The sequence below is a fragment of the Pomacea canaliculata genome, linkage group LG5, assembly GCF_003073045.1.
Source record: "Pomacea canaliculata isolate SZHN2017 linkage group LG5, ASM307304v1, whole genome shotgun sequence".
Lineage (NCBI taxonomy): Eukaryota > Metazoa > Mollusca > Gastropoda > Architaenioglossa > Ampullariidae > Pomacea > Pomacea canaliculata.
In genome coordinates this window covers 16,165,057-16,178,495 of record NC_037594.1, presented here as the reverse complement: position 1 = coordinate 16,178,495, position 13,439 = coordinate 16,165,057, and the positions used below count along the sequence as shown (strand labels likewise).

The 13,439-nt window shown below is 36.0% G+C and overlaps 1 protein-coding gene across 2 annotated transcripts; it reads right to left on the bottom strand.

The window, feature by feature from the left end:
• Positions 1–334: 334 nt before the first annotated feature.
• On the bottom strand, positions 335–12,309 carry LOC112565297 (RNA-binding protein 45-like). Of its 2 annotated transcripts, none has more exons than XM_025240681.1 (13): positions 12,124–12,309; positions 11,325–11,422; positions 10,547–10,672; positions 8,933–9,059; positions 8,638–8,811; positions 8,289–8,339; positions 7,330–7,494; positions 6,976–7,123; positions 6,575–6,626; positions 5,550–5,832; positions 5,075–5,268; positions 925–996; positions 335–460 (listed from the first exon to the last, which is right to left on the bottom strand). In XM_025240681.1, the coding sequence occupies exons 1-11, from the start codon at positions 12,275–12,277 to the stop codon at positions 5,105–5,107; spliced, it is 1,542 nt and encodes a 513-aa protein (XP_025096466.1). In that variant the 5' UTR covers positions 12,278–12,309; the 3' UTR covers positions 335–460; positions 925–996; positions 5,075–5,104. The 2 variants fall into 2 exon arrangements, with proteins under 2 accessions (XP_025096466.1, XP_025096465.1); XM_025240680.1 differs by having other exon boundaries at positions 339–460; positions 925–3,702.
• Positions 12,310–13,439: the final 1,130 nt, after the last annotated feature.

The window sequence follows — 13,439 nt, the reverse complement described above, 5'->3', positions numbered from 1 at the left end:
ATCTCCAACTCGAAATTCTTTAACTATCACATTATGTGAGAAACTGCCAATTACCTATTTCTCCATACTGAATAATGTAACATTTCTTTTGTTGGCCTTCCGTCCGATTAGCACCACTGCAATAGAGTAAAGCCTAATTATTTCCCCTCTTCTCACCAAACATGGGTCAAAAAAATTTATCCTTCAGTGATTCCAGTGCAATCCATGTATCTTCTTTACAAATTTATGCAAGACCACAAGCATAAGCTTTACAATGCAGTTCTAGCTTTGTGGTTTCTTAAGAAAATGCAAACACCAAAATATGTATCCAGATACAATAACAATGAAGTACCCAGCAATTTGTATAAATACATTTTATTTCTATAGTGAAATTTCAACACTACATCTTAAACAAGAACATTTTCTTGCAGCCCAAAAAAAAAAGTCATTCAGGATCTCTTCTTTAGTTCTTCTCTTTAACCTGGTGACAGATTTTGTAATTTAAATTTATTTTTCAAACACTAAGTAAATAAGAATATTGCTAATAACAGCTTCAAACAATGTGACTTTTAAAAATACTAATAGCTAAAAGAAAGTGCAAACACCTATTTCCATTTTATTAAAATTAGCATTTATCAAGTCCAGTCAGTGCTAACAATAATCCATGTATTCCCAGAAAATCCAATTAAATGCTTTAAATAACCCCTTTCTCAATAAGGAATATATTCTTCACATAAAAAAAGTTTTGAAAATGTTTATAAAACTCAATTCCAACAGATATTAATATAAATTCACAAATTTTTTTGGGAAAAAAATCGTCTTCTAGTGAAAGCTTCCGCACAGAGCAAATTTGGCTTAACTGGTCATCTTTAAGACAGGAAAACTATAGAGACAGACTTGAAAACTTCAAATTTTCTTGTAAGTAAAAGTATGAATCTCACGAACCCTGAGAAATAGAATGTTGATGTTGTTGTGCTTGATCCAGGCCTGAGGGGCTAAACACCCTGCACCTTTAAACTGTTGTAAACAGAAGAAATCAAAGCATCATCTGTATTCATTGCAGAAACATCACATACAGACTTTCACACAGTAAAAAAACTAAAATTCCTTCCTGGTATGGGGCTTTCTTAAAACCAAATGAAATCTCTTAAAATCCAATTATCACATTTGAACTTGTTTCTCCCCAACTCCCCTTTCTCAGGCCGTGTGTGCATGCATTTTGGTGTAAAGGAAAATTTATCATTTGAAGCTTTTCTTGTCAAATCACTGCAGCAAAATCAAATCTAATACTTGATTATGTGTACAATAGTACTAAAAAGATAAGAAATTTCAAAAAATGTAAGTCAACAGAACTGGAATAAACTTTTCCAGAAATCTAAACGAGTAACTACCATATGTAAGTTACTTTCCTTCACTGTTCCCGTCCAGTCACTGCGATGTCAGTATCCGTGTCTGTCCATTCATGTTCCTCAAGTCAATGCCAGGTCACTACTTGCTGGTGTCTGACTTCATTACTTGAAGCAAGTTTATTAGTCACTGTACATTTCATCTACTAACTCTAAAACTGTTATCTCCTATTGAATAATGAATGATATGGACTGGATTTTAGAATACATGTGAAATTCATTATAGCAAGTGTTTGGAAACTCCAGAAATTATAATGTATGCAAGTACAATGAAAATAATTTATATCCACCAATTCATTTCAAAAGGCATCTTCATATGCATTATCAATATCTTTGCAAAAACATGCTTCTCTCACCCATTGGCTGGAAGCAGTGAAAGGATGATTTGTTTTACTTTTTCCAGTAACAAATTTTATCACTGACAAGCAGTAGGGTGTATATGTGTTTGTGTATATGTGCACAAGTGCATTTGCCTGTACAAATTCATTATGTGTTCATAATGCATAAATAAACTGAATAAATGAATAAATGAATTTTAACAGAAAATTTTATTTATGCTGTAAGATCTCTAGGCTGCGTGGAATAAAAACAATGCTGAACACATGCTGTGTGATGGATAGTGTTAAATGTGCTTAAAGATATGTACAAGTAACAAATCACAGCCAATGACTATTTGTCCTAATGTGGAACATGTTGTCTCAGCTAAAACACACACAAAGGACATTTCAATAACTGTACACTAAACAGGTTTTTAAAGTCAGAAAAATGCTAAAAATGACCATTTAAAAAATTAATTTCAAACTAAAGCTGAAGTGAGCAAGGCAAGAGCACTGCACCCACAAGAAAAAGACGCTTTTAAAAAGAGGAGAACCTGGCCATCTGATTTATCATCTGTTGCCATAACTCTTTTTAGGATCCAGTAAACATTTTACATAGATATTTTTAAAACCTTAAATGTTTTAGTTTTCCTGTCATTTGATATGACAAAAAATTCCCAGCCAGAAAAAGCACTCTACAAGATGACTGGTCATAACTGAAATGAGGTAGTCTGGTCACTAAAGAACATTAAAAAAAAAAAACCTGCAAAAATCTGCAGATGCAGAATGCTTTAGTAGGTGATGAATAATGCTGCAGTCAAACCAATCATAAAATATCTAGACATTTTCCCAACAGTTCATGTCATTAATGCTCCTTGTACAGACCTTGTGAACAGCTCATTAAAAGCAGCAAGAAAAATCCCCCAAATGATGCAAAAGGGGAGAAAAAAGTTGTCCTATATAAAACACTTCATGAGGGCTTTTAAAAACTATCATATAAATTTCTCAGAAACTAGTTGGAAAACTCATGAAGACTTCTGTACATAAACGACAAAATAATTGCTTTGTTGATGGGGTATTTTTATTATAAAGCTTGAATTACATGGCTAGGTGAAATTAAGATGACTGATGCAGAAAGATTCAAATAACTGGAGAAATAAAAACAGCACAAGCTGTTCAACTACTTTAAGATCATTAAGAAATTGTGTCTCATATATGAAATTTCAGCTTATGAGTAAAGGGTAAAAAGAGGCATAAAAAGAAATGAGACAAAAGCATACTTTATTTGAAATTACTGACTATATGCGCCACTCGGTAAGAAACAAGCACAGTTTCACGGAACGGATAGCGGAAAACATTATAAAACTTTCCATACCCCAAATGGTTCTACGAAAGCAATCGGACTTACCACAAGCAAGTTATATATTCTTGTTTATTTGACTTTCACTGACTATTTGCAGAACAATCCCAGCAGTTTTTAACCATAAACATTTCTTAATATGTCAAATGTTAACCGAACGGACACAAAGCTAAAAATTTTCAGTTGCACTGCACATTGTGAATACTTCCTGTAAGCTCTGCTCTTGACACAGAACTCTGCATTTATTTCTCCTCTGTTGGCAACATTTGTGACGCATGTATTTCCTTCAATACTTGAGACAGTTAACTGTTTTATGAGTAATGAAAGGGGTGTTTTGCCCCTCAGCTATATATATACTATGTCAATACTTGAAGTGAAACAGTCTGGAAGTAGGCTTCAGTTTGTTTCTTTTCTTTGCTTTTATTTTTTTTTAAATATTTGGTTTCATTGTTAATTCAAGTCTCAAGGTTGGTCCTTTGATTGCCAGTTGTCAGTCATTTAAGACTATGGATGTTCTGTTCAGTCCAGTGGTATGGTAGGGTAGTGATTGTAGTTATTGTACTTGTCATCGTCTTCAATGGTTTGTCCTGTCCATGAATGTGTCAGTCTGACACAAGACAGGAGCAAGTCATCAGCAGCACTGGAGAGAGAGAAAACAAGGATGTCTTCAATCATGCAAAAGCAGCCACAACAGATTTTCTTACCAAACAAGCAGGATAATAGCTTATAAATAAGGATAGGTGATTCTGCCTCTGATGAGAATGGTCTTATTATTCTCCACCCAAAGTGGTGTTTATGAAAAAAAAATCAAGCTTATTGTGCATAAAAAAGCCAGGCACAGAGACTAGGTATATTTACAAAGGTGGTGGTTGGGAAGAACTACAAGAAAAGATACCGATACATTATGAAATTTTGATCAGTGTAAGAGTGCCTATAAATTTCTTCCATGATCTTACACAGGCTACACACCCCTCCCAAAAAAAAAAAGTTCTCCTCTAATACGTGTAGTAAACTGTATTGTTTTGAATTACCAGATGGCATGATCTCAGGAGTATAACTTGTTACCAACGCTAGCCATGTACTACATGGTCTCTGAATGCTGTTAATCAACATGTGCCAATCAAACATTTGCAAGCACTGGTGCAGGCACACTTGAGATATGACCCAGTATGAAAATTTCTCAAAGAAATGAGGTGGAACAAATTGCAAAGAGGCTGTTGGTGCAGGAAATGTCATTCTTTAAAATCACTTTTGGGGACCACAGCTTTAAGTCTAGTCTGTCCAAAGAAAAAAGCCACTAATGTTTAGACTTGTAGATCAGAGGCAGTAGGACTCTTGCTGATTGACAGTAATCATGGAGTGAAAAGCATTTGATTGGATTGTGATAGCAGAAGATGACATTTGCAAATATAAGGTCATGCCATTTGGTAATGTTCAGACAAGCAATAGATGATGTACTGCTAGACTAGTGCAAGAGTATTATTCTTTGCTTAAATTATGTTCTAAATAGTGAAATTTGAATGACAACCTTCCAATTAGGCATACATTCTAATCAGTATACTGTTGGTATATCAAAGATGTGTATGAGGCATCTAAAAACAAGAAATTACCCCCCCCCCCCCTCTGCACAGATGGTACATACAAACTTAATCCATAAAGAGGAATGTTAGCAAGGGCCAGCTTATGTGAAAATATCTGACAGCCTGTTTTCAGTCAAGTTTCCATGGCAGGAGACAACACATATATCAACTTTTGAATGGTCATGGTACAGATTTTCCTCAGTAAGCTTGCAGGTTTAATTCATATGATAAAGCAAAAGAAAGCTTTTGTGCAAGATACACTTAGAGTCATAGTGATGTACCAATTTCTACAATTTTATTAATATTGTTACAAATGACTAAGAACTAAGAACTACATCATCACCTGTTTACTGATTTCAGAAAAAAATAATGGTACAGAAATTATTTTGCAAACTAAAAAAAGGTGGGGAGAAAAAAGTGAGAAGCGATTACCTGGAATGATTATACATTTTAAAGCAGAGTTTATGTGCGTTGCTTTTTGGATGGGCCATCCTCATTTTCATGTTTTGGTGGTTCTGCCTCTAATACTTTCACTCTCTGACCTGAAAGGTTTTGCCCATGCAAAAACTGGATTGCCTTCATCGCAGACTCTTTGTTAGCAAACTTGGCATAGCCATAGTTTCGTCCTGCAAGAAAAGATGAACGCATGCTGTGTTTGTGACAATAAAAATCAAGAAATGACAAGGCAGTTTTTTCCCCAGGTTTTTTTTTTTTGTTTTTGTATAATGAAGCAAATATATTCTTTATCACACATGCATACACCCATACACCTGTATAACTATGTATATAACCACATACTCTCTTTTACTTTTCATTTCAAAAAAAAAAAAAAAAATTAAATGTTCAAAGGAAAAACACTAATGGGTAGTGAATAAACAATGCAGTATATGCAATGGCCTTTACAAACCCGAGAGCAAGTAGACATCTATAAGGTTGCCAAATCGACTAAATGCATCTCTCAGCACTCGTTCTGACACAGCTGAAGGCTGGCACACAATGAACAGACGCTGGGCGACAGCAGAGTCTTCAGGAACCAAGGGCTGTGGCAGTGGGAGCAGAATATTGCAGTAGTTGACGCGCTCCAGCTTGCCTGCCCCTCCTCCCATCCCAGCACCTACCAAAGGGTTTCCAGAATCAGTTGCCATGACAGCCTGGGGATTGATGCCAGCTTTTTCCAATAAACTGGCTGCCTGCAAAAATCGTGATTCCAGTCTTTTTTACAGATTTTCTGTTTTCTTATTTTAAATGAATTAAAAACATTCTAAAAAAAAGAAGTGCCAAACCAGCCAGAATCACAAATGTATAACAATACTCTATTACTCGGGGGTCGGTCATTTCAATCCACAGCCTGAGTCAAATTGTCCCAGCTGTCAATTTTGTCCCAGGTTAGACCAATTCATCCCGACACTGAAAAGTAAATGTTCCAATTGTGCCAGGCCTAAAAGATTATCAATCATAGCTATTAACATCAAATATTACTAAAAGAGCCATAGACTGTTTGAACAATATAGATAAGCCAGTTCAGGTGCCTATTTTAAACAGAGACATGCAAATAAATTTAGCTACCAGTTTACTAAACAAAAATGGCCGCTTGGCAGTACATGTGCAGAACTTATCTTACAATGGTAAATAAACATGATTTTTCTCCTTAAACAACCTTTTAAATTAAAGATTTTATCACCAAAATGTGTACTGATATAGCACATTTTTCAACTTTTTATTTTAGGTGTACTTGTGTCATCCGTGATCCATTCATCTGTTGGGTCTGGGACGATTTAACTCAGGCTGTGGGATAAAATAGTCCTGGGGCAAAATAACTGGTGACTCTATTACTCAAGAAAAAGGAAAAGTGATACCAATAACTGCATTTTGCTTTACTTTCTCTAAAATCATACACATCAATGACAAGCAGAACATAACAATTAGACCTACCCTCTGTCTCAAATTGGCCATCTCATCTACTGGAGCAGTTGAGTAGCTTATCCTAGCATCAGAAAATAGTAAAATGAGTGCAAACAAGATGATAATGCATTAAAGACAATGATGGCTGCAAAGGTAATAGTGGCAGCAATAAAAACACACACAGTGAATACAGTGGATTTCGTTTAATCATTTTACCCATCAACCCTTAATTTCTCTATCTTATCTCTCACCCATCCTCTACGAAAACCCATGCAGAGCAACAATTTCTCTTAGCTTTACAGCTGATGAAAGACTGAGCCTTCAATGAAAACACAATATCGGTAGAAACATTCTATAACAATAGCAAGAAAAGTATCTGTACTAACTTATAAATGGAAGCTAAGTCATGAATACTACCAGCCATCACTCACCCGTCATAACTGCGAGCAGTATTCACCGGTCCTGTTTCTTCTGCCAGAGAAACATGTAGTGGGCTACCAATAGGATACTCAAACCCATTCAGCTTATCTCGCGCATATCCTGCGCACTGAGGTGTTGAGTATCTGGCATAAGCCACACCTTACACAGAAATAACAAAATCTGCATTTAGTCTCCAACAAACAGATGTGACTGCTAAACATTCTTTTTTTCGCAAAAAAAACCCAAAAAAACAAACTACCTCTGTTGCATGTTTATAGAAATGTTTCAAAAAAAATTGTACAGCTGGCCTACATTTGTATGCACCCATATATTTACACACACACTGCAAATTAAAACACTGGTACCTGTAGATTCATTAAGATCACAATACTCCATTCCCGGAATGAGATTGAAAAGTTTAGCCAGGTAGCCCTGTGTCATGCCTATTGGAGCAACAATCTGCAAGCGACAGCAGTTGGACTGGGCAGGGTACTCACATAGCATGTTCATAGGCCCGATGCCACCTGGGACTGATCAAAAACATTTTTTGTTTAACATTCAACGTTTAGATTGAGAGTAATCTTTCAGTAAAGATTGTATAATTCTTCAGAACTATGTACTCCAAATATCTTTCGCCACTTAATTTATCTCCATTCATAGTGATACTTCAGTAGGCATAGCGTAATGCTTTTTAACCCTCTGACCACTTCATAAAAGTATAAGTATTACAAAGGCCGGCTAATAACTGAAGACGGTGAAGACAAAAGTGGGTAAAGTTTGTTTTTTTATTATTGCTGCTCTCAGGTATAAATTAGACCAAAAACCTATACAATTTTGTAAAACAAAAAGTTTGAACTTTGCAATAAAAGTAATGAAAATCGCCTTCCCTATGCTTGAATTTTCTCGGGAACAAAGAATGTGGCAACAGTTAACAAGTAGCAAGGCTCGTGTGTGAATTTAAAATGGCGGACCAGCAAAGCGTGGTTTGGCTGTGACATTTCATGAATCAGAAATGAAACTGCCAGACTAAAGGATTTAAATCCTGATAAATGAAAACCTCATCCCCTCTCTCACAGAAAGAAATGTCAAAAAGCGAACACTCAGAATTCATATTTCCAAGGCTCAACTTTCACCCATGAGTTTTTTGGGGTTTTTAAAAACTATTTAATCAATTTAATTTTATATTATTTTTTATGGCTGTAATATTTTTTAGAATATAAATTGATGTATTTTTTTTAATGTGGAAATGAAGGTTTTTGTCTCAAACATTGTTATAGCATTATATTTATGACCATTTGTAATTTTGTATTACAGATTTCCAAACCTGGCATTGGAAGTGGTGGTCCAACCTCTTCGTCAAATGTACGCTTTAAGCCTGAACAGAGAGTATATCTCATTATTAACACTCAATAATTCCTTTCACAAATTAAAGCTGTTTACGTGACACATAAAGCACTTTATCTCTACAGAGGGAATGTTTGCCAGATAATTACAAATTTCTGATACACAAATACCCACCAAAATTCACAACAGAAACTTAAAAAAGGCTACTAAATCATAAACAGACCTGAAAATATCTTTCCCAACACAGATGACATGCTAAAAATAACCAAAAAAGACAGAAAATGCATTGTGACAACATTCACAATTCTTCTTCCTTTTACTGTTCTTACCTCTGTGAAAACTACCACCACCACTGCCGCCGCCACCACCTCCACCTCCTCCTCCACCACCACCACCGCCACCACCACCACCGCTGTGTGAAGGTCCAAAGTTGTAAAAATCTGAGTTGTCATGCTCTCTCTCATCTCGTGACCGCTGTGGCTCAGCAAATTTGGGCTTAAAACCTGCAGAAAGAAAAAACTTTTTATCTGAAGATCCATTTCAAATGACTACCCCATTTTAGTGTTTAATTTTATATCTACACTATGCTTCCTACACATACAGTTCACTTCCTGCAGCACTTACTTTGGTCACAATTCTCATAAGCCAAGGCTGCATGGTATGGTCGATGGTATTTCACATAGCCAAATCCTTTACTTTCTCCGGTACTTCGGTCACGAATCACTGTCACATGGTCAACATCGCCATATTTCTAAAGCAAAGACATAAATAATGAATTCATAAAGCACATTTACCTGTGTGGATGAGAGCTCAATGTGCTGTACACAAAAGACTACAAACTGACTGACGTTCAATCATACAAGAAACACAAAGGTCAGCAAATAGATAGCACACATAAACTAAGTGCTTAATTATGTAAGGTATGTCTTAAGGAGATAGGTTATAAGGTTGGACTTGAAGGCTTCGAACACAATTCGAAAAGAAAGGGAAAGAGAATTCCAAAGAATGGAACCTGAAAAGAAGAAAAAGCATCATCCAAATTTCTCCACACTGATGTGACACAAAGAGCAAGGCAACACAAGCAGACCAAAGAGACCAATGAATGGTAAGGCATCAGAATATCAGGTAAGGCCAAGATGAAAACAGTAGCACAGTGTGCAATTTTGCAATGAATGCCCATATAAAATAAGTGCTCTAAGACAGCTCTTGTCATTGGTGAATAATTTAATCAGCCAATAATGCCATTCTCATTAAAAATCTATTTCTAAATATCTTATACCAGGGATGCACAACCTACGGCCCGCGGGCCGGATACTTCTGACCACAGTGCAGGAAATCGGCATGTTAGTAATAAAAGAAGACATAAAAAAATGAAAAAAAAGGAAGAAGAAGTATTTATCCCCACGTAGGGGTGTCTCTCAATCTTTTTTTTCGATGGACGAACATTTCGATTCAGTGCTCTGACTTGGCGTCTCTACGATGAGGCCGGACATTCAGAAGTTGGTTTCGGGAAAACAACTTCAAATATCCTACTAATTACTACATAATTAATGGTAAGTACAACTTATTTCTAATAAAAAATGGTATCTGGTCTATTTTTTTTCCTCTTTGTACTTTTGCGGTGAAGTGGCCCGCGACACGGCTGTCCGAAATGGATATGGCCCGCGACACGGCTGTCCGAAATGGATATGGCCCACAGGCCGAAAAAGGTTGGGCATCACTGTCTTATACCATTAGAATGTGTTATAGCAATGGGAAATAGTCCTGTTACTGAAATTCAAACAAGAAATTAAAATAGTGGTACTAGTAACAGTATTTCTAAAGTGTTTTTCCTATGTGGGTGCATTGCACACAAAAAATTACGGACAGCTGACAATCAACCATGCAGGAAACAAAAGTGCCAGCAAAAAAGATTACATCATGGCAAACATTAACTGTGCATGTACAAAAACGATGCAGCAGCAAACATACACTTGATTATGATTAATTAAACTGTGCTGCTTAAACAAAAGCATTGATGCTTATGATTTTCTAAGCCTTTAAAAACTTCCTTTGCAAGACTGAGATGATATGTACCATTAAACAAACCTTGTCTAATATAAAGCAACCCTTAATTTTATTAATGACAGATATGAATCATCAGCCTTTAGACATTTTCCAGAAGGCTTAAATGAATGTTCCTTAAATAATAGCAAGAACAAAGCAACCTAAATATAAGAAATATGAAGGAATTCTTACTTCAAACTCTTCTTTCAAGTTTTCCTCTGTGAAAGACTTTGGCACAATGACAAAAAGCCGCACCAGTTTCTCATCCTCTCGAGGATCCCTAGTGGAACCTTCTCTCTTAGTATTGGCCACTACCACCTGTAAAACAGAATTAATTCTTGCGCTCATGCTTTTCCTTCATTTAGACAACACCACAATCTCTTAGCTTTAATGAAATATCATAATATGCACCATTTAAGAACTGCCTGTAATATAAAACAAAAACAGAACGAGGCAAAGAATGTCTTTGACTGACAAATTCAAATATATATTTAGAAATAATACAAATAAAAGTAATAACTATATAATGTGTGATTTATGTAGCACATAATCACGTTCCCAAAGGGGCATGCTTTTAGCTCTAAGACAAGCAGAAGACATGGATAGCATATGTAGGACGGAAGGGAAAACATCGAAGCAGACTAAGTAATAAAAGACAGATATAGAGGACACATAGAGGGAACAAACAGTAAGGATGGAGAGTGTTACAAATCTACAGAAAAAGACGAGCAGGCAGACTAGTCTTTTGACTATAGTCACAATTATGTTGATTGGTGTAAAGATTGGTGTTGATGCTCATGGAACAGATCTGGAACATTTAAAGGGGTCGATAGTGGGTCAATGGTGACTGTGAAATGGAAGAGAATTCCACTGCTTTAAATGACCTGCAATTATTTGTTTAAAAAACTATGGTTTATTTCTACAGAAGGATAAATTTTTCAGAACGAGAAAGTGGATGGGTTTTGCTAACTTTGAGCGGTTTTGGCTGTCCTGGCATACAGCGTCCATTCATTTCCTCCATAGCCAGCAAAGCCTCCGAGGTCTTGCTGAACTTGATGTATACAATCCCTGTCAAGAAGAGCATCAGGTATAAACTTTTAGTTAAAGATATACACAAACATGTGAATAATTTTTGGTTACTGTACCCAATTTGCATAATATTAACAATAAACAGAATATACTATTTTAAATTTAAGACATTAGACATCAGTTATCACAAGGCTTGCTGAATCACTAGCAAAGAATATTTTTTTGGTTGCCTAAAAGATGAAGCTATAACACATTGTTAGCTGCCATTACATTTGTTCTCATTGCAATACCGTTGGTAGGCAAGGCCTCTCTTCTTCAACAACACTTAATTATATTTTAAATGTTTAAGCTGGGCGCTAATTTGGTTACACCAGGCTGGTTACACCTGCAAAACAGTTTTAATGCTTTTATATGATCATAGTGCATGATTTGTTTGCTGGTTTGTTTGTTTGTTTTTTTTTTTTTTTTAACAGTGCAGGAGAGAGGGACGCAGCATTTGATTTACTATCACACCTAGTTCTTGCTTTCACCATTTTGTAAGGGGCAGAAGGCAAAACATGAGAAACCGTCTTCTGAGTGAATTAGGCACAGTCAATAATACTGGATAATTAGTTTTGCAGATCGTCATCTAAACCTATCTTCAAAGATTATAGCCATCACAGAACTGCAGCAACATTGGAGGGGGGGGGGGAGAACTGATCCGTTAGATTTAAGAACTCATTGCATTCCCATGCTCTTACCTCGATCTTCATTTGTGCGTTTATCTTTTACGATCCAGATATCTTCGACTTTACCGTACTGACCAAAAGTTTCTTGGAACTTCTCTTCGGTGATGCCTTTCTGGCATAAAATAAATAGTCGGCTGTTTGGAGGATCATCAGAGCGCATCGCCATTTTGCTAATCGTGACGTCACTGATGTGGGGAGGAGTTATTTGGAGGAATTTATGAGTTTCTTTAATTTCATTTTCTTCTTTCATATTCTTGCAAGATTTAATTAACATAAGTACCGCAGTAACTGATAAACTTTTTATTTATAATAAACCAAGTAGTTGTTTTCACACACAATAATTGTATGTTGGTTGAAAGGGAGGAAATGTGTCCCGAGGATCGGGTCCGCTGACCGAAGCTTCTCCCTCCAACGTTATTTTTAAGGGAGCGAGAGATTATTCAACATCAACTATAGTAACTTCTTTCTTTAAGTTTCAAGGGTATGCAATGCTATTTAATATTGTTGTAATTGTTAAATATTTCTGCACGATGTGATGATTTAAACAATCGGAACTATATATGTCGATTTAGCATCATTTATATGGTTTATGTTGTTTCTGAACATCGAAATGTATTTTCTGCGTTCAGATATGTGCCAATGGCTCAAAATTGAAGGGAAAAAAAGTTATTTACTAGCCGAGTAAACTGGGACATTGCTGTATGCAGCGTAAAATTCGCATAGTTAGACAGTTGGCACCCCCATGGAAGGGCGGACGTGAAAGATAAATGGAAGAAAGGATCGCGATGCTTGGCGGTTGCATGTCGTCTCCAAACTGAAACATGATCGAGCTGCCAATTAAACTATTAAGTAAATGTGTGCTTTGTGTAGGGGAAAGCGGGAGAAGTCTTGGTTCTACAACCGAGCTTGCATGTAAAAAAAACACAAAAAAACAAAAATACCTCGTATATTAAAACTATTTTTCCCTTATAAAACAAATTGGAAATAGGATTATAATAATGTGTTCCAACCCTCTCACAACAACACTATATAATTTACATATATATGTAAATACGGTATAATGTACAGTACTGTATACTAAATGTTAATGGCACAATAATATAGATAATAAAGAATATGTTATATTTATCAATCTTACATTGGAGGAGACGAAGACATGTGTTGATAACGGAGGTAGGCAGATGGCGGGGGAGGAGGGAGGCAGCCGGAGAGTAGACGGATGCTGAATGAATCAGCTGATGAGACTACACAACATTTAGATTTTCACTAAGACTACATTTTAGCCTTTTAAACTTTTTGTTTTCACTTTTCATAACTTTTTAACTTAA